This window comes from Cicer arietinum, chromosome 2, assembly GCF_000331145.2.
Source record: "Cicer arietinum cultivar CDC Frontier isolate Library 1 chromosome 2, Cicar.CDCFrontier_v2.0, whole genome shotgun sequence".
In the NCBI taxonomy this organism is placed as follows: domain Eukaryota; kingdom Viridiplantae; phylum Streptophyta; class Magnoliopsida; order Fabales; family Fabaceae; genus Cicer; species Cicer arietinum.
In genome coordinates this window covers 43,851,301-43,875,458 of record NC_021161.2, presented here as the reverse complement: position 1 = coordinate 43,875,458, position 24,158 = coordinate 43,851,301, and the positions used below count along the sequence as shown (strand labels likewise).

The following is a 24,158-nucleotide window of genomic DNA, read 5'->3' as shown; positions in this document are numbered from 1 at the left end:
ATAGTACATTTGATAAATCATATTACCTCTTAAATCTATGGTTAAGGGTACAATTTTAGTATGAATTTGTTTTTTGGTTTTCTAACACATCTTTTAGTTAAAATTCAAGCCATAGCTTGCAATATTGTAGGGGATTAATCCATTCTAGGTAGATCTAAACCTGGTTTGTTGTACGATGTATATGAAAGAGGATATCTTCAATTTTGATATTATTATATAGAATTCTTGTACTAACAAATGAGATTAACCAGTTGACTTAAAATTTTCATGTCCATCTTTATTATTACTGGCGGAAAGATGAGTAAAAATGTGTTTGTCTATCTGTATTTTCTATTATATTATATATATATATAATTAGATTTTATTGTATAATGTGTTTTATTTTAATTCTTCATTTTTATACATTTATGTTATTTAATTTAAACTTATCTAAATATCAGTGTCAATATTAATAATATTGTTATATCTTTAATTTGAATTTTTAAAAAAATTGTATTGTTAAGGTCAATTTTGTCAAAAAAAAATATGATGTTCTTTATAATTATGGTGTTGATTTATGTTTAAATTTAAATTAAAAAATTGAATTATTATGATAAATGTATTCAAAAAAAGTCCCACCAAAATTAATAGTTAAGTCAGTTAACTTTAAAGTTGACTTTATACATAATAAATATACATATATAGATTATAAATTTTATTGTTATTAAAAAAATTTAAAAAATATAATTAAATCTAGATATTTCAAATGGATAAATCTTTATTTATTCTCTAAAAATGTAAGACGATATCATTTTAATTATTGATTCAGTTAAAAATTCAAATAATTTTTAATATTTAATATAATATAATATAATATCTTTTTTATTTTAATATAATTTAATGTATAGACGTAAATTACTATTATTAAAAAGAAATTTAGTGAGTTAAAAAAAAAAGAAATTTAGAAAAATATGATGAGGGCCTTGATATTTGAAATTGTTAGGACAAAAACTAGTGTATTTACTATTTAGTAATTAAAACGGTGCGTTTGGTTTGGCCTCTCGAAATCTAGTCTAGGGTTTAAAACAGGTTGATCGCGAGGAAGAAAATAAAACAGATTGTTTACTTTCTATTCTCTCCTTTTGCGTACGAAGTTTCTTTCTCTCTGATCACTCAATCAAGGTAATAATATTCCTAATCTCACAGTCTTTTTCACGATTCTAATGTTTTTGTTTTACATGCTGCAAACAACCTTATACGCATTCAATTTTACGATAGTTTGCAACAATTGTTTGTTAATTTTGATATTAGGGTTAGGGTAAATAATGAGGAGGAACAGTCCAGGTTACTACAGTCCTCCACGGAGAGGATACGGTGGAAGGGGACCTAGTAGGAGGGGTTACGGTGGTGGTGGCGGTGGCGGTGGCGGTGGCGGTGGTGGTGGTGGAGGTAGGCGCAGAGAAAGCAACAATGGAAGCCTTTTGGTTCGGAACATTCCTCTAGATTGTAGACCTGATGAACTTCGAGTCCCGTTCGAGCGATTTGGACCTGTTCGTGATGTCTACATACCAAAGGATTATTACTCTGGGTGAGCTTAGCTTTGTGATCAACAATGCTTAGTTATTCCTAATTATCACACTGTGTTGTGTTGTGTTGTGTGTTTTGTTTTATTACATGTTTATGTTTTTTCAGATTGGTGAGTTAGATTGATTGCGTAATTGTTTAAAGGTGTCAAAGTTCTGGGTTGGGTTGGTCTGTTCTGTCTTGATTATGGATTAAATTATTGGGATTAAATGCACCGTCCGCCTATTTGTTAATTCACAATTTTGGTTTCCTATTTAGTTTCCATGAATTTGGTCGCCACACACATGCCATCTTTGCCAATTTGGTCTTGATATTATTTTATTTGTACTTTCTGGCGGTGGCGGTGGCGGTGGCGGTGGTGGTGGTGGAGGTAGGCGCAGAGAAAGCAACAATGGAAGCCTTTTGGTTCGGAACATTCCTCTAGATTGTAGACCTGATGAACTTCGAGTCCCGTTCGAGCGATTTGGACCTGTTCGTGATGTCTACATACCAAAGGATTATTACTCTGGGTGAGCTTAGCTTTGTGATCAACAATGCTTAGTTATTCCTAATTATCACACTGTGTTGTGTTGTGTTGTGTGTTTTGTTTTATTACATGTTTATGTTTTTTCAGATTGGTGAGTTAGATTGATTGCGTAATTGTTTAAAGGTGTCAAAGTTCTGGGTTGGGTTGGTCTGTTCTGTCTTGATTATGGATTAAATTATTGGGATTAAATGCACCGTCCGCCTATTTGTTAATTCACAATTTTGGTTTCCTATTTAGTTTCCATGAATTTGGTCGCCACACACATGCCATCTTTGCCAATTTGGTCTTGATATTATTTTATTTGTACTTTCTGGTCCTCAGTATTGAAGTTTTTTGAAACTCGTGGTCTGTAGAAAGTTAAAATCGTCTTGTGAGGGACAAAGTTCTGAAAAACCTCAAAATTGAGGAACCAAAGGCGAAAAGTGAGGGGACCAAAAATGTAAAAAATTTAAGTGCAGAGACCAACTTCGTGAAAAATAGAACTTTAGGACCAAAATCGTGAATTTGGAAAAATAAGGGACTAAAACTGTTTCTAAAGTTTTTTTGTTAATCAATATTTTAGATTTTTGCTTTATGAATTGATTTTGAATGGTTTGTCAGGGGGTATGTTGGTTTGAAATTGAAGTTAAAACAAGCCCAAGCCCCACATTTGAAGAGAACTACACACTCTTCAACATGTTGGTTTCCAAGTGTGTTAATGTTCATACCAAGATAGGGAAACTATTTAATTTCACAACTCAATGAATACAAGTTTCATGCAAGTTGGTTGGTTGTCCAATTGATGAAGACTTCGTGAGGAGGTTTTTTTTTAGTTTGTGGTTGTGAGGAGCTTTGAATTCAAGTGCTTATAAATACAACAAGAATGTTGAAGAATTTTGCAAGTCACTTTACTACTTGAATGTAAAGAAAAGGCATGGTCACAACTAAGCTTTGGATTTTAACTGCTTTAGTAAATTCAGCATCCACTGCTGTGTACATGTCTCAGAGAGCCCTTAATAGGTTATCTAAAGAAAGCTATACTATGTAATGTGATTTGAGGTGGTTACTGTGGTATGCAAAGTCTGCCTAATCAGCATATTCTACACTATTTATCTGCCAATATTTTTCTAGCTGTGTTAGAATGAAGCTCCGTTTTTTCCCGTACAGAGAACCTCGAGGCTTTGCATTCGTGCAGTTTGTGGATTCTTATGATGCCTCCGAGGCGCAGTACCATATGAACAGACAAATATTTGCTGGAAGGGAAATAACCGTAGTTGTGGCTGCAGAGACAAGAAAAAGGCCAGAAGAGATGCGGCATCGGACTAGTAGGAGCAGGTATTTCTTTAGATTTCTCTGCTTTTTGTCTGCCCTTATGTAGCAGATTACAATGCTGTGTTTTAGCTTTACTTTATCCCATTTAAATATTGCCCACCAAAAAAGACTTTCCTTTGACTATATTTGCTTTGTTTTTGTATTTTACAGAGGACCAGCAGGCTATGGAGGACAAAGGTCTTCCTATCACGGTAATATTACTTTTTTAAAATTACATCAAATCCTTGAAATCTATACTAAGCAGAGCACACTTTTAATGCTATCATAATTTTTCTATGTTAGATGTATGCATCACTTGCACTTGTAATGCTTATTGTTCTTCTGCCACATTCAAGCTTTTGTCCTTGTTGGGTAAATTTGAGAATAGAATGATAGTATATGATATGGATGCTGAATTGATAATTTGATAACCGTTTGTTTGTTGCTCAAGAAATTTTACTTTAATTTTTTTCTACTTTATCGTGATACTGTAGTCATAGAGAAGCTACATATGTTGGTCCAAAGTCTAGACCATGCCTAATTTTAGTCGGAATTAGAATTGGTTGATTTAACCCCTATTTTGTTTTTATCCTGATATATAGAAACAGTAGTATACTTTTTTCTATAGAAATACCATATCCATGTATTTCTTGAGTGGGAAATAGTTTTGGTTGTAGTCTATTTAGACTGTGTCCTTGAGTTTTGTTATCATAATATCAATTATCAGGATTGCTGGTCCTGTACGAAACCTTTCTCTATGTTTCGAAAAGTTAAGTAATTAATTAATTGATTTAGTTAGCTTCATTTTTGTTGGAGTGATATATCTCATCAATGATTGTCGTATGAGGAATACAGATATTTGCTAATTTGTTTAGGGGGTTCATTGGTTACAGTCAAGTTGTCATTGGATGTTTTCATATATTTGTAAAATTGTTTATATTGATTGAATCTTAGTTATTCGTTGGGTAGCGGCACTGTTCTGCATTTTTAATCAAGACTAGTGACTGAAAAGTTTTTAATCGTGTCAAATCCATCAGGGCGTTCTCGATCTCGCTCAATTTCCAGATCAAGATCTCCTCCTTATCACTCTGGTTCTAGAAATCGCTATCGCTCAAGGCAAGTTTCTTCTAATAACTTCATTTTGTAGTTAACTGAAGCACAAAGTCATGGTTTTTGAATTGATATATGCCAGGTCCAGGTCCTTCTCCCCTCCCCCAAGACGGCAAGGTGACTACTCTGTTTCCCCTAGAAGGCATGCAGAGCGCCCTAGATCACCTAGAAGTCCTATTGTGGAGCGAGATGGGGATCATAAACGCAGGTCGTATTCTCCAGCTTATGGCAATGGTGCTGATGAGAATCCAAGCAATGGATATGCTGAGTGAGTCCATCTATTTTCTCTTTAGCTTCTTAACTTGAATGTGCCAGTTTCCCCTCTCTTGGGTTGTATGTTCATACTTTATTCTGTGAAAAGGAAATCTGTGTACAAATCTGAGGCTGATCGAGGCCAGTGGAAGTCACCCCCAAGAACATCTAGATCACCTCCTGGATCTAGATCAAGATCTGCCGATTTGTCACCTAGACGTGGAAGATGAGGTAAGATTTTATTCATTAGAATATCAGCTCCTACTTTGTTTTGAATCTGTTTTGATGGTTTTCATCATGCAGGTTGCACTGCTGGTTTGTTTGCAATGTGCTACTGGGCTTATGTATAATTCCTTTAATTTATCAAGACTCTTACAAAAATCTGTAGTCTGCTTAATAGTTTGCGTATTATGATGTATAATCTTTAAGCTTGTTACTGAAGTGGGGCTTTTTGGACTTCTGAACTTATGTAGTGAAACTTTAACCAGACTGATGAATTGTGGAGGATTTGAGCTTTTATTTTTCATTGCTGCAGTTGTATGAACAAAGTGTTTAGTTTGAAAATGTTGGAATGAATGTTTTAGGTGCTTTTGATATCTTCATTTCATTCAGTTATGTTGCACGCGTACAATTGTGGAGGGATTGTGTAAAAGCATATACGATAATGCTAGCATGTGGTACAAACGCCATTTTGACCTGAGCTAGTGTTTAATTTTCAGCAACCAACTATAATTTTTTTGAAAAAGACAATAATGTTGAACTGAGAACGTCTTTAATAGTGAAACCAAACTGGAGTTGCTGAACACTTTTTTGATGGCTGCTATCAATAATGGTCATATCAAGTTCAACAGTTTTAGCAACAAAGACATTTCATTGATGTTAGCTAGTCTGAGAAGTTGAGATTGTTCCATTTTCATATTTGGTAAAAAATATATAAAAAGTGGGTATTTTGTATTCCCATAAACTTAGATGGTTTTCTAGCTGTCTATGAAAATAAAAGTTGCTTTCAACTTTTCTATGACATAATTTGCCACCTTCACACAGTTTCACCTTATGTTCTATATTTTTATTTTTAAACTATTTTTTCAAAAATACCACTTCTAGCTAAATTTGAGGGTAAAAATTAATTCACCAAAAAGTAGCAAGTGATTGAGAATATAAGCACAAGATGGACTTGTAATAAACGTCAGCTAAGTATAAAAGCAATTTGAATCAGAGATAGCAAGTTTTCCTTGTAATAATATTCAGCTAACACAAATGAAGCAAGAGATTGTTCAGAAAAAGGAAAACGTGGAATAACCGTTGAAGACTTTCTAACGTGGCTAGCAACCACTATTTCTTTTTTTGTTTTGTTTTTATTAGACTTATTTTCGGTTTCACATTCACTCTCTTTCTTTTAAGGTGGCTTTGTCTTTGTCAAATCTTCTAGTTAACCACGTCTGCATTAATTATATTATGGGATGCTGATGATGTATATTCACATTCAACTTTTATTTTCTTCTTTCTATTTTATACAAACCAAACCAAACTAAGGAATCTTCAATTCATCTCCACCGTTGAGAATAGCATCACAAAGTGAGAGAGATGACAATTGGGTTTATGGAAGTGCTTCTCGTCAAAGCAAAGGGACTTCAACAGACTGATATCTTTGGTACATAAACAACATTATAACCTCTTCAATTTTCTGTTTCCCTCTCCAATTTTATCTTTGCATCCCATGTTTTTTCTCAGATTTATAACTTTTTTTATTCTAAAAATGGGATTTTTGTTTTATATTCAATTCCTGGTTTCTATTCTGATCTGAAATCTTATATATATATATATATATATATATATATATATATATATATATATTACTGCAACTTTTATGATTCTTCTATCTTTTGAATCATTCCAACAAGGTTTTGTTTTTGATTATGTTTTGTTTGTTGGTAGCTCGCATGGATCCATATGTTTTGTTACAATACAAACGTCAAGAGTGCAAGAGCGGCGTAGTTCATGGTTAGTTAGTCATTTTCCTCATTCTCTCACAAAGTTCATATCAACAATTGTCACAATTGGTAGGGTTTTTCACATGTCATTTATTCATATTAACATTTCTTTGATTTTGTTTTACAAGTGGTTAGATTAGCTAATCTAGTTCACGATTCGATGGTCAACCCAAACCCGAAACTGACACATTACTAAATTCAATCACTTTAATTTTTTTCAAATTATTACTAGTGTCTACTTTGTCGGTGTTAGTGCCGTATCAAACGTTTGTATACGTGTTTTTACAATTGGCGTCTGTGTATGTTCTTACTATTGAACTGACATCTCATAAACTTTAAAAGAAAATTGTTGCTATAATATGATTTTTAGTTGCTTGATGTATTGAATGATGCAGAGGGGGGTAGCAGTCCTGTATGGAATGAGAAATTTGTATTCAGAGTGGAATACCCTGGATCAGGTGACAATTACAAGCTCACCCTTAAAATCATGGACAAGGATGTATTTTCTTCAGATGACTTTGTTGGCCAAGCCATGTAAGACTTTAATTACTTCATTAATTAATTGCATCAATGATGACCGATTTCTCTGATTTACTATCCTGTTTGAATAAATAACTTATTAAGTACTTCATGTATGTATAAGGTATTTTCAATAACAAAAACTAAAATAAAATTGAATTTTTTTCACATAACTTATAAATTATTTTCATAAGTTATTATGAGAGTTTACGGAAATAACTTATGAACATGTTATAAGTTGTTACCATAAACTCTTTTAAAGAATCTCACATAATCGTAGACAGACTCAAATAAGTCAATTCAAACATATCTTAAGTTTAAAATGATAGTTACTAAAAATTTCATATTAACTTCTTTGCTATGGATTTAATTAAGCAGTGTAATTCCTTTATATCCAACAAATAAGGGTGACAAAAGATACAAAATGAGTAGGAATTTACTCTCATGAGAATAAGATCATATAGCATAGTGGTACTTTTTATTTGTTGTTCTGATAATTGATAAAGGATAATTCTTTTTTCTGTATCCAGAATCTATGTAAAGGATTTATTGGAGGAAGGAGTAGAGAATGGATCAGCCGAGCTTCGTCCTCGAAAGTATAGTGTGGTTCGAGCTGACAATTCTTATTACGGTGAAATCGAAGTTGGTATAACTTTCAGTCGGAAGGTAACCATTTTGAAGTTGTTAGAATTAAGTAACTCTGTTAATATTCTTAGACTATACAGCTTCCTAGATCTTCAATGTATTTATTGTAACGCCATTATTAAAAATACAAGGTGTGTGCCCCGAGTTAGTCAGCAGAAATTACCGAAGCTTATATTGTAAAAATGCTCATATTTCTTGTTATGCAAACAATTGCATAGAATGTGACTTTGATTTCACAAATATCAAAAGATTTCTAGTTATGAAGCACAATGATAAATTTGACACAATGCTATAGTAATATGTAGTATATGGTCATGTTAGTATTTTCTTTAATGTTGTTATTGGAATTAACCACAGGAAGATGAATATAATGATGATGACATTGGAGGATGGAAGGATAGTAGTGACTATTAGCATCAGGTGTAGGATTTGGAATGGAAGATGAAGACAAGTTAAAAGTATTTTCTTTATACACATTTGAATGTGCATAGAATTTGAAATTTCTGCTAATGGGATTTAAGTGATGAAAGAACTTGCAATTAATTGAGATAGTTGTTAATGAGTTTCACCATACAATTTGTAATCACACAATGAGTTAATCATATGAGCATTACTTGGAATTTTGGTCTTTTGATTACATTGAAATATTTTAAGGAATAAGGATCCATTTGTTACAGATTATAATAAAAACAAATGATTTTGGTGTTCAATAACAACGATTAATTTAGAGATTTTTTTAAAAATATAATATAATTTTATATATTTATTCTGTTTACTTTTTTATATTTTATAATTTTTATTGATTGTAACAAAAAATTTATTTGTATTCATTTTATCATATATAATTTTTTCTTAAGGACATTTATTTTCTATTTTTCTGTTCTTTTAACTATATTTTTTCTTTCATTAACCAAACAAAGTATAAAAAAAATAGAGATTAAATTGTCACGATTTAAATTTCTCAAAGACTAATTTTTTTTTTTAATAAACTAAATAAGATCTCACGATTTTTTTCAAAAATTAAAATAGATCATTAGTGTTTAAAATTACATCTTCAAAACTTGTACATACTCTCTTAGCTCATTGATATTGTTTATACGAGTGATTGATATTGTTTATACGAGTGATAGAGTACCAAAATAGATAAGCTAAGATTTTGAAATTGACTTTTGAGACAATTGATTTTAGTGAAAATTGAGTTAAATATTAAGTATCTTTTTGAAGACAATAATGCAAAATTAATTTTCACCAATTCATTATGTTTGGATAGTTTATGCCATAATTGCTTTAGGTGTAATAACAAAACAAAAAAAAAAAAAAAGCTTTTATGTGTGTAACAATGAGACCTAATACATGTCTACTTAGGAGTCTTTTAGGACATGTATGCCATAATACATTATAACAATGAATTATGAAATACAATCTATGCCATAATTCATTTTTAACAAGAGTCTTTTAGGACATTTGTTATGAATAAAAAAAGTTACATCGAAAAGAACAAATTAAATACACAATTTTTAATACAATATTTTTATATTAATTATGCCATTAGCAAGTGCTCTCTGTATTTGTCTAATTTATATACGTATCTTAAAAGTAAAAATCTAAACCAAGTTATTGTGCTTAAAATGAATTGTCCAGGTGAATCAAACTTTAGAAGTTAGTTGATAAATCTTAACTAGATTTTATTTATCTCTTAATTGAATTATAAATCATTAAATATAATCATCATTTTAAATTATTAGACACATTTATTATTTTTAAATATATTTTTAATTAATAAAATTAATGGTTTGTTTGATTGTAAAAATGTGATAAGGACTAGTAAAATAAGAAAATCGGATACAGGAGAATAGAATAAAGACATAATCTGTGACAACAAAAACAGATATAGACATTATTAACTTTAATCATCTAATGAGTTTGATGCATACGTCGTAAAATTTGGATGACATAGACATTATAAATTAATGATCATTTTATTACACCTTATGTGAAATTTGAACTTAATCTTTTAAGATTATGATATTTAACTCTTATCATTAAACTAATATAATTATCCATAATTATAACATATAATAAATATAAAGTAGATAGAATGGCATAATTATCCATGTAAGATAGTTATATATAAAAATTTAAAATTTATTTATGTATTTTAATTATTTCAATTATTTATATTTTCAAATATGAACTGTAAAATAGATTTTTAATTTTTAATAATGTTCTATTTTATTATATTTTTTTTTATAATTTATCACATAATTACATATACTATTTTAAAATTAGTTTTTGTTAATTTTATAACTTAATCTACTTTTAGTTTTTAGTTAATATTGTACTTTTTACGATTTTAATATATTTTAAATTATAATCTTAATGTTTTTGTTTTTGTTTTTATTTTAAATTTTTGGCTTAATTGTAGTTTTGGTCCCTCTATTTTCCCTAATTTACAAAATTACTTCCCTTATTTTAAAAGTCGACAAATTTGATCTTGCTTTTGATTTTTTAAATTAAAAATTGACAATTTAACATATTTTAAATGATATAGATGCATTTTTTATTCATATGTCATTAATTAAATCACAAAAATTAAAAAATTATGATATTAAAAGTTACGTTTTTAGAGAGTTATGTTTGAAAATTTTGAGTTAGAGTAACAAGTTTTAATACACTTAGAATAATATATTTTTATTTTTTATTTCTTAACAAGTGTTCTTAATTAGAACATTTGTTAACATTTTCCAAAAAAATTGTCAGTTTTTAACTCAATTCTCACCGAAATAAGATTTACACTAAAAAGACAAGATATGATATTGCGACATAAATTGAATAAATGTATCTTGTTGGCTTGCAAAACAATGGATTACAAACGATACAATTGATTATCTTATTTTATCTCTTATCTTAATCATCATAAGAACTCTAATTAAGTATATTAAAAGATGAAAAACTAAAATTAAATGCATCTATATATAAAAGGGTATTTTAAAACATTAATTATACTTAAAATTGACACACTAAATAAACTATATTAATTTTCTTAATATATGTAAAAAATTCTAAAGAATTTTTTTTATCAGAAACTTGTTTACACAATGCGAGGTCCGAAGTTCAAATCAAAACATAATATTCAACCTAATAATTAACACTTATCAATAGTAATACTTAAATATTGTATATTAGTAATATGTTAGGTGAAAATTGAATAGTTATTTGATTTATGTATTTTTTTTTTCAAATGAAAGGAAAAAACGAACTTCCGAATTACAAATAAAAAAAAGTGAGAATAAATTATCAATTTATATGAGTAAATCCCCTTCATTACTCCCCTCTTTATCACTCTTATTTTAAAATCCAAACAACTTTATATAATTATAAATTGTTTTAGTATTTTTTTTAACACAAAAATAAATTTCATTCAAATGAAAATAAAAATAGTACAAGCAAAATTATCATGAGTCGGAATATTCTCCAACCATATTTTGATATCAAATCTAATTAAAAAAAGTATTAAAAAAAAAAATGTCAACAATACACATATAGATATTAAAAATATTATTCCGAACAACCAAACTAATTTCTTACACCTATGACTAATGGTTAAGAATACAAGATTCGCCGTCTTTAATTCAATGCATCTTTAAAAAAAAAATATTTATTGGTATTCGCTCATATCGACTATGTGTAGTCTTTGACATGATCAATTAAACCGCATGTTAATATGTCATATGTAAACCTATGAGAATGATGAGTTTCATGATAGCCTCCATAAATTCTTTACTTAAAATATGGTATTAATACAAGAGTTTTTTGCCTCTGTGAATATTGTACTTTAACGAGAAAACAAACGGCGTCACACTTTGACGAAGAACCAATCAAACGTCATACTCAGACAACGAAATTAAAAAGAAAATAAATAAAACTATGTGAAAAACTACTTATTTAAATAAAATAAAATAATAAAATAACTTAGAGAAAGTAATTCAAAACTAAAAAATATTATAAATCACCCATCTAATTAATAGATGAAGAAGAAGAGATGTGTAAGATTTAAAAAAGAGCGCCGCGGCTGCGTAGAGCAAGTAAGTTTCTATTTTAGTAGCAGCCTCAATTAATAAATTGTTTTAACAAGTCATTCATTTATGTTTGAAATTACATAAAATTTCTTAGATGATTGTGGATTTGTACGTTGTACTATTAAAAGAATAGTAGTTATAGTAATCATGTTGTAAAAATTAATACACAAGTTGAATTTTTATTAATTAAAGATTACCTAGTTAACTTTATTTAAATTTGTCTTTGAATTATTTATGAGTGCAAATTGACAATTCTTTATTTTGGTTTTGGAAATGGAAAGACCAAGACTGATCGAGATAGTTGACCACATCGTTCCATTGACTTTTGTACAATACCATATCAAGTCTTCATTCTATCATATAGAGGACTCTATATAAACATGGTTCAACTCATTTCAAAATTATTAATTAAGGTCGAATTAAAGCCTAAAACATATACTTATACATTACAAGAACAAGAATTTTCTGAAATTGAATCTTCATCTTTAGGAACATATTATTAGAAACAAAACAACTTTTGTAGACTCAAAGACATGGCAATTGGGTTGATGGAAGTACATCTTGTGAAAGCAAAAGGCCTCAATAGCACTTGTTTCTTTGGTACATAGCAAATGATTTTCCCTTTTTCTTCATTTTTATTTGATGAATTTATCTCCTTTTAAAGTAAATAATTTACTTAGGACTAGAGTTGTAATATGTAATACTCTTTTTTCTGAAATAAAATATCAATTATTAATATTATATAACAAATCATGAGTTTATTAATATACTAACAACTAATATATCAAAGACCAATTAATGTGATATTCACCTTTCTTTTTTTTTTTTGTCTTTCTCTAACAAGATTTGGTTTTATTTATTTATTAATCATTTTTTTATATAGGTGGAATGGAGGATCCATATGTTTTGATACAATACGAAGGCCAAGAGAAGAGGAGCAATGTTGCTAAAAGTTAGTTATATGGCTTATTCAACTTCATATTTGAATTTTCATGGCTCTTAAAAACAAAACAATTAAGATATTTTAATAATGTGAAGGTATAAGGTTAATTGTCATGTAAAATACACTATGCTTGTTAATTAAATGTACTTTAATTTCAAATGGTGTCTTTGTGTAGGTAGAGGGAGAAATCATGTATGGGATGAGAAATTTGTATTCAAAGTTGAAAAGCATGGATCAAGTGATAAACATAAACTCATTTTTAAAATAATGGATAAAGACACATTTTCTGCTGATGACTTCATTGGACAAGCCATGTAAGACTTATGACTTCAATGACCATTATCATCTATAAAAATCCTAACCAAGTCTCATTTTTTTGTTAATTTGTTGATTAAAAAATTATTGGTTATTTTTTAAACAGAATCTATGTTAAGGATTTATTGGGTGAAAGTGTGCAAAATGGAGTGGCAAAGCTACCACCTCTCAAGTATAGAGTGGTTCGTGCTGACCAATCTTATCGTGGAGAAATTGATGTTGCTATTACTTTTACTCCAAAGGTATATAACAATAATATTCACATTTATTTATTTTGTAAAAGGCATGTAATGTAACCATATAGTTAAAGTTATGGTGATGGAATTTTTGTTTCATGTTTTGTTGATTTTGTTCTTTATTGGAATTCATTCATAGGTGGAAGATGGATTCATTGAAGAAGACATAGGAGGATGGAAACAAAGTAGCTACTATCTATCTTAGATTAGCATGACTAGCTTATAGAAATAAGTTCAATTGAAAGTAGTATTGAAATTTTGAATATTCATTTTATAACATGTGAATTAGTTTGAATTGCATATTCATTCTTTTATTTTTTTAGCAAGGGTTAAAGGCAAAAACGTACAATGTTAAGTGATAATCACAAGTGGTTAGAGGTGATTGTTAGTAGCCCTTGTATATGGTAGTTGATTAACATTTGTTATGTGGAACCTCTATGGTGCTTGTATTTTTTATTTTTTATTTTAATTTTCCATTCAATCAAAATCATATTCATTTGTTCTCACTTTAATTTCTCTCATTTCAATTTGTTCTCATTATAAGGAACTTACAATGTAAACCAAGTTTGTTCTTTATTGGAGATGCTAATTGTGATACCATCTATTCTAGTAATGAAATATGAGGCAAAAAATGTAAATAAAAAAAATAGAATAATAAAAAATTTATATAACACTTTTAAAATACTATTATTTTTACGTCGATATTGTTAAATTGGACATCATGTTATATGTTTGAATCTGAAACATCGCAGTTGCGTGTAAATTTCTTATGGTAATTATATTATTTCATCTATAGAAGAAAAAGAAAATTACTATTAGGATATGTCATCTAATACAATTTTAAATCTATAATAAATTTTTTTTTACAAGTAACCACAAACTTAAGACATATGTCAAAAGACTAATGCAAACTAAAATTCAAAGACTTTTAGATTTCAGATGTCACACGGTCACATCGTGAAAACTTCGATACTCCATCTAATGTTGTATACTTGAGGTGGTTATATGGGTGAGAATCGCTATCCATATAATGATGGTAGGACATGCATAATACGCACTCCTCTGTAATCATAAACATATCATGTTCATCAAAAAAATACGCACTCCTCTGTAATCATAATGATGGTAGGACACTTAGTCACATAAAAATCACTTTAAACCATGGCATCATCATACTTAACTATGCATATAAATATATTTATTCTTCATACAATAGAATCCAAAGACATATATGTGTCGTGCAACATTTAAAATGTCATGCACACATATCATCAACTAATTTCAATACATACATTCAATTAACTTCAATTAAAACAAGTAGAGAAATCACCTATTACTCAACGAACCAAAAATATCATGGTTAACAAATATTCAACAAGATTACCCTAGCGATATGTACATTCCTTTAGGAATAAATGTTCTTATCATTCAAATTCTTAAGGTTGACCGTTTACTTCTATATTATCAGCCACAATCTCCAACATGTGTTACTTATGAGTCAACAACCACATATAGGTCATTTTATCCATTATCAACAATATAATAAATATAATAGGTAACATAATTCAGTTTTTATCTGTTAAGGGAACATATTCCATAATTGTCATTGTCACAAGTAATCATAAAAAACATCAATAGTTAAATTACAATTCGACTTGAAAAATTATCAATAAGTATCATCACTCTTAAACTAATCCTAATTATATAATTGATATTATCTACGGTCAACTAACTAATTACCATTAATTACTAATTTACTACACTTATATTTTATTAATAACTGACTTCATCGTCGCTTGTTTTTTCTAATTATCATTATTAAGTGCTACTATAATCAATAAATCATTCTATTTTAACTAATCCACTACATAACTTGCCTAATCGATTATTATTTTCTTTAATCGATTACTAAATTAACATAATCAACTAATCTTTAACTTAAACTATTATTAGTCTTTGGTTAACTCCTAATTGATTAACTATCTTCTCTTAATAGTTAATACATCCCCTAATTCATTAGTTTCATACTCTAATCGCTTAATACTACACTTTATAATTAATGAGTTATTGTTAACTCCAAATCGATCAAACGTTATGTTTAATTCATCCACTCATTAGTCTAAGATATTAATTGTCAACCTAGTCATTTAATTATCTTATTAATCCATTAGTTATCATCTTAATTCATTATTTAAATCATTAATACCATCAAATTTATTAAAAATTATAAGGGGTGTACAAAATATGTCTTGTTAATTCATCCCGACACATAGATTTTGTACAAGGAGACAAGGACCAAACTAGGGTAACATATACTTATTAATTAATATCTTCATTCACAAATTCATGTTCATTATCTCTAAAAATAAAGTATAGTCTCACAGTCACACTCCACTTTATATTCTAGTGTTCATAACACTTTGGTGAATTGTTGATTAATTTGTAAGACAATACTTATGTGTAGTGAATCGTTGCTTCAAAATTTTGGTCACTTGTTACTATCTAGTCATATTATGAGTTATTTGTTGAGTAATTTTGTTCTAAAAAAATTATGTTTTACTGTTTGGTGATTTGTCTTGGAATTAATTTAATTTTGTATTTTTATTGTTCATTTGTTTTGTCTTTATTGAATTTGTAGATCATTGAGTTAAAGATGGGGTTTGGATTTAAAAATTGATATAATATAATGTTAGGTCAAATGAAAGACTCATAATCCAATCTAAATTGTCTTTGATATAGCTTACAAATCACCACTCATAATAATTTTGGATTTTCTTATCACCTAATTGATTACTTAAATTACCTAATCAATAAATTTACGGAGTTTATCTACCACTACAAGAAAACCGGCGATTAGCCACGGTTAATTAGCCATGATCACGATGACTGTAGGTAATTTAAAAAATTTGTTACGGATATGAACGTGGCTAACATTATAATAAGTGTGCTTCCTTATTTCCCATTTTCGCTCGTTTTCATTTTCCCTCGTTTCTCAATTCGCTCTTTTTTTTCTTCAGATTCCCTCTTTTCCATCTAAACCCCTAAAACTCCAGACTCAACAATAACGCTCTCAATTCGCTCTTTTTTTTCTTTTTTCAGATGGCCTGTTTTGTTTCATCACCGTTTCAACACCGTATCATTGTTTCACCATCGTGCCGTTTTGACCACCGTTTCACTTCTACACCACAATTTCGACCCTTTCGACCCTACCTTTCACACTTACGTCACCGTACGACATTGTAAGTAAAGTAAATCTTTAAATTTGCAGTGAATGTGCGACCTTCTTGGAGCTTCTTCTTTGCATCTAATACGTTTAATTTTTGTTTTGAATTTTTTAAGTTTAACTTTTGGCAGCTGATGCCAACAAATAAAGACTTGCTCTTTTCATCTCCTTCTTCAGGTTCTGTTTTTTATCTTCAAGTTCTGTTTTTTACAAACTTATTTGGTGATTATGTTTTTTAGGGTGTGCCTTTTTATTGTGGTAGTTGAATAATTTTGTGATTTTGTTTTTAGAGTTGGGGATTGTTGAGTTTATAGTGATTTTTTTTATTGTGGTAGTTGGAGAATTTTGTGTTTTCTATTCATACCAAAGCATGATAATATATGAAAATTAACAAAATAATTAATAAATATTTCAACAATATATATTTTTCATAATTAATGTAACTATGAAAATAAATACTCAAATTATAGAGAAATTTTATGACTTGTGAAACAAAATCGAATTGTTGATAGGTTTCTAGTCTTCTAGTCTTTCAATAAGCTTATAGTCCATATTTTGCCACATTCGTGGGTTCGGTCTTCCAAGGCCCCTTGCCTTGAAAGAATTCACAGGCGGCCACCATAAAAAATTCAATCAATAAGGGGAGATCTGCTGCTTACTGCTCACGGTTTGGTTAATTTAAGTTGGCCTTAGGTGTAAAAAAAAGGATTCCCAGTTATTGCGCGCTTGTTGGCAGGTTTTCTATTGTTGGCAAGCTTCTTGAAAAAAAATTGGATACCTTAAATGCTTTAATAATTTATGATTGTATACCTTAAATGCCTTAATAATTTATGATTAATAATTTATGATTGTATACATTAAATGCCTTAATAATTTATGATTGTATACCTTAAAAATTTCTAATATTTTTCTTGTTGGCAGATTTATGATTGTATAATAGTAAAATTTAATTTCTTTATATTCTTATTTGATACCTTAAATGCCTTAATAATTTTATTTAAATATGAAAACAGATTCATCCAACTATGATTGATAAGAGTTGGATTGACAAACCATTGAACTCAAAAGAGTTCTTAAATGGAGTAAAACAATTTTTGGATTTTGCCTTTTCAAATTCTACAATGAATGGGAAAATGTAACAGCCCGTTTTTTTTTTAAAACAAAACTAAAATCAAATTTCGGAAATTAGGAAGAAATACTTTTGGATGAATATTTAAGTCGTAAGACAACGACGACAGTCAACAATATTTAAAAACAGCAGAATAGTTTTTGTAATAAAAATCCAAAGTATTTAAACATCAAAATACACCGGGGCTATGTGGCCTATCAGACATAGCTCATACCCCTGGGGTATTCTCGGCAGACACGTATACAAAAGCATTGCCCCAAGAATTTTAACTTCCCCACGTCACACCAAAAGTTGTAATGGACCCATCAAAATAAAAGTCAAGCTGACAAAATGAGGTATAGGTACAGTCTTCTAAAATAAAGTAAATACATTCCCAAAAGAAAGACAATTAATCCCTATACAACCATCTAATCTGATCATACTACAAAAAAGTTATACAACCCGTGTGGTCTCCCCATTTCCCGCACAAAACCTCCGGACACAACTCCAGTCAGGTGTGTCCAACTACCTTCCCATCTCCAGGGGACTAACCAGTAGGACGATCCTAGTTCTCATCTGAGAGCAAATCCCAGATTTCCACAATAATTGTAAAGGGTCACCAACTGAAATTAACAAATAACACATAGCATTTAAGTTTCAAATGCACAAAATAACCTTTCAACTTAGTATGCACCTTGAAAGGGTTTTCATATACTAGACATGCATAATCAAAGTTGAAAATGGAGTTTTTAACAAAACTGCACTGTTGTATTCGAATATTGTTAATGATTTATTAGCCAAAGGGATGGAGAATGGAGTAGCTAAGCTACCACCTCTCAAATATAGAGTGTTTAGTGCAAATCAATCTTATCGTGGAGAAGTTTATGTTGCTATTATTTTCACCCGAAAAAAGGTAACAGATTTATTGATTTGTATACAATTACTTTTCAAACAATATATAGTAAATGGAGTAAATTTTAGTAAGCATACAAATTGCATGCTCTGCTAGATTATAATGCAAATGAACAAAAAAAAATGTTAAGGCATGTCACTATAAGCTAACGACAATGAAAACTGTATGTGTCTTGTTTGGTTGATTTTGTTTTTGTTGTAATTCTTTCGAAGGTGGGATACAAATTTATTGAAGGAGACATAGGAGGATGGAAAGAAAGCATTTACTATCTACCATAGATTAGCATGAAGGGCCAATATATGAAATTAAAATGTAAATTGAAAAGTAATTCTAGAATATTTGAAATTTTCATTATGTAACATGTTGATTCATTAGTTCATATATTCTTTTTAGCAAGATTGAACAAAAAGATAAATTCATTAACTCGTTGTACTATCAAATTGCCATATGAAATTATTCTCATTATTTCAATTCTTATTATTATCCTACATTAAAATATTGTATTGTACGAAATAAAACAATTTGTTTTTTTTTTAATACAACCACACTCATATTACATTTATATAAAAAAAAATTAAACAATGTTAGTTATTAGTATATTATATTAATAATTAAGAATCGAATTGAACTTAGACCTCCAACTCAAACTCCTTCAAGTGTCTAAACTCAATTCCATGAATTACACCACTCATTTTTCAAGTTTCACAACATTTAGAATTTTCATCAAAATATATGGTGGTTGAGATAAGTAACTAACAAATGGTTGGGAATAATCAACACAAAAACGTAAACCATCTTATATGTCAAGATCCTTCATTCGATGCTTATCAAAGTCTTTGATTCGATGTTGTGGAAAAAGTTGATTTTCTTATTATTATATTTCAAAGTTATTATGAGAAACAATAACAAAAAAGCCGTCTTAGCTCAGTGGTAGAGCGCGTGGCTTTTAACCACGTGGTCGTGGGTTCGATCCCCACAGACGGCGAATATTGATGAAAATTTATTTTTGTTCACATAAAAATTCTTTTGTAAACTCTACCTATTAATTCATGAGCTTCACGACATTGATGGCATTAATGTCACCACCTCTAACATTTAATTCAACCTTATAGTTAAAAAAGGTTCATATGAATTCCATGCACACAAAAAATTTAACCCAAAACTCATTCCAATCCACCGCATATTCTCATTATAAATTCACACAGTCATTCCAAACTTTTTATTTTTTCCTCAAATCCATTAAATATAAAGGGTCCTCTCTAAAGCATGTTCATCCCCTCTAATTTTGTACCTAACTAACTATATACTTTAATTTAATGGCACCTACTAACAGTTATTATATATAAGAACCCTTTGACCGTGACCAACTTCGTTACATAAAAAATAAATAAATTTAAAGTCAAAGGGCTATTTGTTTTTATTTTCACAAAGGCAATGAAATTCGAAGATTATCTCATGGAGAAAAGACAAGAACCTCAAAATAGACAAGACCTTGAGAAAGAGGTGAGTAAGTTCTTGAATATATAGCATCTCTCATTTGGGTTGGTTGTGTTTTCTGACCATTCATAGAAAGCCAAAAGAGAAGAGATATTAGAAACCTCAAAGTTCTATTTCAAGTTTGAACCCTTTTTTGATTAATGTAGCTCTCCTTTATTTCATATATGTTCTCATAGGTTGTTCAATTGCAAGCACAGTTGAAGGGTGAAGAGACACTCAATAGGGTCTTACTTTGTGCATCATTGCATGGAGCTGTTTGCTCTCTCTCACACATTCCTTCTATGTTTCCGCATAAGGTTCAGTATTTTTTCTCTCCGATAATAATTGTCACATTTTCAACAACAAAAAACTGTCTCTAAAAAAATGTCGTTTTTAATTTTAAGGTTTTTTTTTTCAATTGTATCATCTAATTAATGTTATGTTTATTAATCTCAAGTTATTATTCTCACTTTACATTTTTATGATAATGTGAAAATATCATTAGTTAATAAGATTAATTTGATAAAATTATATTTTTCTTCATGTCATTTATAATTTTTTTAAAATTTGTATGAAATTATCTGGTATGACAATTAAGCAAAAATCCATAAGAGGGAGTAATAAGCAAATCCATAACTTAGACAAAAGTATATAATATTTATTTTAAAATGATATAATACATTGGACTACTTTTTACGTATATAAGATATTGTAGGTTTATGAGCTTCTTGAAGAATTGGCATTAGTAGAGGAAGAGATCAGTTTGCTAGAAAGTAAAGTTAAGGAACTAAAACTTAGATTGTACAATGAGAGAAAAGAGACCAAAGATTGGAAAATACACCATAGAAGACAACTTAAACTATGTAACCAGTTCCAAGGATCAATTGCACACAACTATGAACTGTACTCTAAAGGAAAAAAATCAGTAGATAGAAGGGCTTCTTTAGGTTCTTCATTGGATATCCATAGCTTAATTTCCACCCCAAGAAGATCACAAGGTAAATACATGACATGTACCAAGCTTTGTATTTTTTTTAATTATTCGTTTTAGTTTGCTAATAAAAAGATAAGAGACTCTTGTTCGAAGTGAATCATTGTGATGGATACAAGATGAAATATAATGTTACTTCAGAAATAATATAAATATTTTTTTTGACATTTTCATTATATTAGACAATACAAGTAGTAGTTCACTTCAAGAGTCTTCTATCTCTTTATTAGCAAGTAAAATTAACATAAATTTTAAAAAATAAAAAATTAAAATATTTTTGCATAATACACGAATTCTTCTCACCGTGTGATTTTGGATGTCTTAAACAGAATATGAAGTGCCAAGAAGAAAAACAGGAAAAACACCAAGACAAAATGCCATTGAGAAACCGAATGAATTGTCAGAGGAACTTCTTAAATGTCTAATTGGAATTTTCCTAGAATTGAACCAGGCATCATTGAACATCAAGGAATCAGAAACAATTGTTCCAAGACTCACTCTTTCGTGCATGAAATCCACTACCTTCATCTCAAAGAATTCATCCAACTGCAAGACACATTCATTCCTTTCAAATGGCAATGCCTCTTGTCTTGACCCATATGGCACATCAGCAGATTTAGATTGCACAGCAAGAGATGTAGGACCTTATAACAATTTCATCCAAATTACTAGGAGCTCATTACACACTGAATTCTTTTCACACTGTTTGCCGGCATTCAGAAAATTGAGGTTGATTTTTAGCTTTTAGTAGCTAACCAATTAAGCCTTATTTGAATAACCAGTTTAATTAAATGTTTATGTATAAGTTATTTCTATAACAAAAATAAAATAAAGTCAAATTGTTTTCGTAAATTATCATGGAGAGCTTGTGAAAATAAGTTGAAAACAGAATATAAAGATATCATATCATAAATTGTTTTCATAAACTCTCTTAGACATTCTTTCAACTATTTATATTGACAGATAAAATTAAATAAGTCAATCAAGACATTGTCTACATGTTATACAGTCTTTCTTTGACAGTATGTATGCATATCTTATTCTTATCTATCCCTCACTTTTTTAGGATCTTGATGCATAAACTATGTGATGTCGATTTAAGTTTCTTGAGCTACAAGCAAAAGTTGGCATTCTGGATCAACATATACAATGCCTGCATAATGAATGTACTGTAAGGCATTTCAAGTCTTCATTAACAAGAAATTACATAGCATCTCATATCTATGTAATGATAGACACGATGAATCTTAGAAACCTTTTTATATTTTTTATGTAATTACAGGCATTTTTGGATCATGGTCTTCCTTCTACACAAGATAAATTGTTGTCTCTTATGAACAAGGTATATGTGAGTGGATGGTAATGGAGCAATGTTAACTATGTAGTTATGATAATAAAGAGACTCTTTTTTTTGTGATTGTGCTAATATTAACTATGTAGCTATGCATTGACTCAGGCTGCAATGAATGTAGGAGGGATAGTACTGAATGCTTTGGCTATTGAACACTTTATTCTTCGACATCCATGTGAATCAAAACATGTATGTAACATATTCTTATATCACTACAACTAAAAATAATATTCTTAACATTCACAATTTTGAATTTATTCAAAAAATATCATGTGCACAACATGAGAACCAATGCATCCACGTAAGACTAGTGTGTACTGTCCTTCTTTGTGTTTCTTGTGTTGGGATGTATGCATTATTTACATAAACCAACTAACTATAAAGTTCATTAAAAATGTTTAGGGTCCTGTGGACGAGAAGGAAGTCCTACTGAGGCATGCTTATGGTGTGGGGTATCCAGAACCCAATGTTACGTTTGCTCTCTGCCGAGGCACTTGGTCCTCACCAGCTGTAAGTCTATTGCTCTGTTGCAAAATATTAGTCGGCATAGCTGATCACTAATCTCTGTCAAGGAATTTAGTTGACCACTTTTTAGTGGATGAAAAAACGAAAATAACACCAGGTGTTTGTTGTGGCAGTTAAGGGTGTACACTTCAGAAGAAGTTGTAAACCAATTAGGGAGAGCCAAAGTTGAGTACTTGGAAGCTTCAGTTGGTATAACAAACAAGAGAAAGATAATTGTGCCTAAACTTTTGCAGTGGCACATGCACGATTTTGCAGATGAGATGGAATCGCTAGTGGAATGGATATATAGCCAATTGCCACGCTCAGGGTCATTGAAAAGAGCTATGATGGAGTGCCTAATACGGGAAACAAAATATCCCATGTCTAAAATGGTGGAAATTCAGCCATATGAATCTGAATTCCGCTATATCCTACCCATTTAATTTATGTAGTATATAAAATGGTGTTTTTTCAATATTCACTGAAACACTAAAAGCAAAAAAATGTAGTTATTCTATTTGTCCGATTGATAGAGCATTACAATGTATTAAACAATCCATTGATACCTAAGGTATTGAGGGACCATAAGGACAGCCAACCCACCCATAACTATTTCACACATGTCCAATCAAATCACATTACTTTATAATGCTTCTTTGTTGTATTAGTTTCTAAAACACATCTACAAGTGTCTTAATCACAAGATGCCGTTAGATACACGTAAATAAAAAGATTATATTGGCAATGATTTAAATTCTTTAAATATAATGTATTACCATGCTGAAGGTGAATACATTTTGTCCGTTGGCTCAAGAAGGATGACTACTATAATATTGTATAACAAAGTCAGTTTTACAATCACAAGGTCTGCATATTTCACAAGCTAAAGTAATCTTACTGAAAAACAAGACTTGTGTATTTTGCCATCATTTCATGGCTTATTGAGTATGAACTTTTTAAGATAATTAATTTTTGTCGTCATTAAGGAGTTCATATGGCGTCCTCCATAATTAGTTTAGACGTCCATTAGTTATATCCAAACTAATAAATATTTGAAAACTTCCTTTATTGCAGCACAGTATAGAAATAAAGATAACCAAGTAATATCCCTTGTCTTCTACTT

General features: G+C 29.7%; 4 protein-coding genes and 1 non-coding gene across 5 annotated transcripts; all 5 read left to right on the top strand.

The window, feature by feature from the left end:
* The first annotated feature begins 1,021 nt into the window (after positions 1-1,021).
* On the top strand, positions 1,022-5,337 carry LOC101501245 (serine/arginine-rich SC35-like splicing factor SCL30A). Its single transcript, XM_004490840.4, has 8 exons — positions 1,022-1,161; positions 1,291-1,567; positions 3,236-3,403; positions 3,551-3,591; positions 4,417-4,495; positions 4,572-4,757; positions 4,851-4,972; positions 5,045-5,337. Exons 2-7 carry the CDS (start codon positions 1,305-1,307, stop codon positions 4,969-4,971), a joined length of 858 nt encoding a protein of 285 aa, XP_004490897.1. The 5' UTR covers positions 1,022-1,161; positions 1,291-1,304; the 3' UTR covers position 4,972; positions 5,045-5,337.
* A 410-nt stretch (positions 5,338-5,747) lies between these two features.
* Positions 5,748-8,516, top strand: LOC101500709 (16 kDa phloem protein 1-like). Its single transcript, XM_004490839.4, has 5 exons — positions 5,748-6,392; positions 6,677-6,742; positions 7,128-7,266; positions 7,782-7,917; positions 8,254-8,516. The coding sequence occupies exons 1-5, from the start codon at positions 6,326-6,328 to the stop codon at positions 8,308-8,310; spliced, it is 465 nt and encodes a 154-aa protein (XP_004490896.1). The 5' UTR covers positions 5,748-6,325; the 3' UTR covers positions 8,311-8,516.
* Positions 8,517-12,371: 3,855 nt separating this feature from the next.
* On the top strand, positions 12,372-13,975 carry LOC101500397 (16 kDa phloem protein 1-like). The gene is made up of 5 exons (XM_004490837.4): positions 12,372-12,575; positions 12,859-12,927; positions 13,094-13,232; positions 13,340-13,475; positions 13,609-13,975. The coding sequence occupies exons 1-5, from the start codon at positions 12,509-12,511 to the stop codon at positions 13,672-13,674; spliced, it is 477 nt and encodes a 158-aa protein (XP_004490894.1). The 5' UTR covers positions 12,372-12,508; the 3' UTR covers positions 13,675-13,975.
* A 5,651-nt stretch (positions 13,976-19,626) lies between these two features.
* Positions 19,627-19,698, top strand: TRNAK-UUU (transfer RNA lysine (anticodon UUU)). Its single transcript has one exon. It is a non-coding gene; the product is annotated as a tRNA-Lys (tRNA).
* A 265-nt stretch (positions 19,699-19,963) lies between these two features.
* Positions 19,964-23,781, top strand: LOC101500066 (uncharacterized). The gene is made up of 9 exons (XM_004490836.4): positions 19,964-20,216; positions 20,387-20,506; positions 20,905-21,187; positions 21,510-21,909; positions 22,247-22,346; positions 22,463-22,522; positions 22,637-22,720; positions 22,934-23,041; positions 23,170-23,781. Exons 1-9 carry the CDS (start codon positions 20,148-20,150, stop codon positions 23,476-23,478), a joined length of 1,533 nt encoding a protein of 510 aa, XP_004490893.2. The 5' UTR covers positions 19,964-20,147; the 3' UTR covers positions 23,479-23,781.
* The last annotated feature ends 377 nt before the right edge of the window (positions 23,782-24,158 follow it).

Excerpts from the sequence above, each read along its gene's own strand:
- LOC101500709 (XM_004490839.4), top strand. The coding sequence starts at position 6,326 with ATGACAATTGGGTTTATGGAAGTGCTTCTCGTCAAAGCAAAGGGACTT. Across the intron at positions 6,393-6,676 it reads TCAACAGACTGATATCTTTG|CTCGCATGGATCCATATGTT; the intron begins GTACATAAACAA and ends GTTTGTTGGTAG. Across the intron at positions 7,918-8,253 it reads GTATAACTTTCAGTCGGAAG|GAAGATGAATATAATGATGA; the intron begins GTAACCATTTTG and ends AATTAACCACAG.
- LOC101500397 (XM_004490837.4), top strand. The coding sequence starts at position 12,509 with ATGGCAATTGGGTTGATGGAAGTACATCTTGTGAAAGCAAAAGGCCTC. Across the intron at positions 12,928-13,093 it reads GAGGAGCAATGTTGCTAAAA|GTAGAGGGAGAAATCATGTA; the intron begins GTTAGTTATATG and ends GTCTTTGTGTAG. Across the intron at positions 13,233-13,339 it reads GACTTCATTGGACAAGCCAT|AATCTATGTTAAGGATTTAT; the intron begins GTAAGACTTATG and ends TTTTTTAAACAG.
- LOC101501245 (XM_004490840.4), top strand. The coding sequence starts at position 1,305 with ATGAGGAGGAACAGTCCAGGTTACTACAGTCCTCCACGGAGAGGATAC. Across the intron at positions 3,404-3,550 it reads CATCGGACTAGTAGGAGCAG|AGGACCAGCAGGCTATGGAG; the intron begins GTATTTCTTTAG and ends TGTATTTTACAG. Across the intron at positions 4,758-4,850 it reads CCAAGCAATGGATATGCTGA|GAAATCTGTGTACAAATCTG; the intron begins GTGAGTCCATCT and ends TTCTGTGAAAAG.
- LOC101500066 (XM_004490836.4), top strand. The coding sequence starts at position 20,148 with ATGAAATTCGAAGATTATCTCATGGAGAAAAGACAAGAACCTCAAAAT. Across the intron at positions 22,523-22,636 it reads TGTTGTCTCTTATGAACAAG|GCTGCAATGAATGTAGGAGG; the intron begins GTATATGTGAGT and ends GCATTGACTCAG. Across the intron at positions 22,721-22,933 it reads ATCCATGTGAATCAAAACAT|GGTCCTGTGGACGAGAAGGA; the intron begins GTATGTAACATA and ends AAAAATGTTTAG.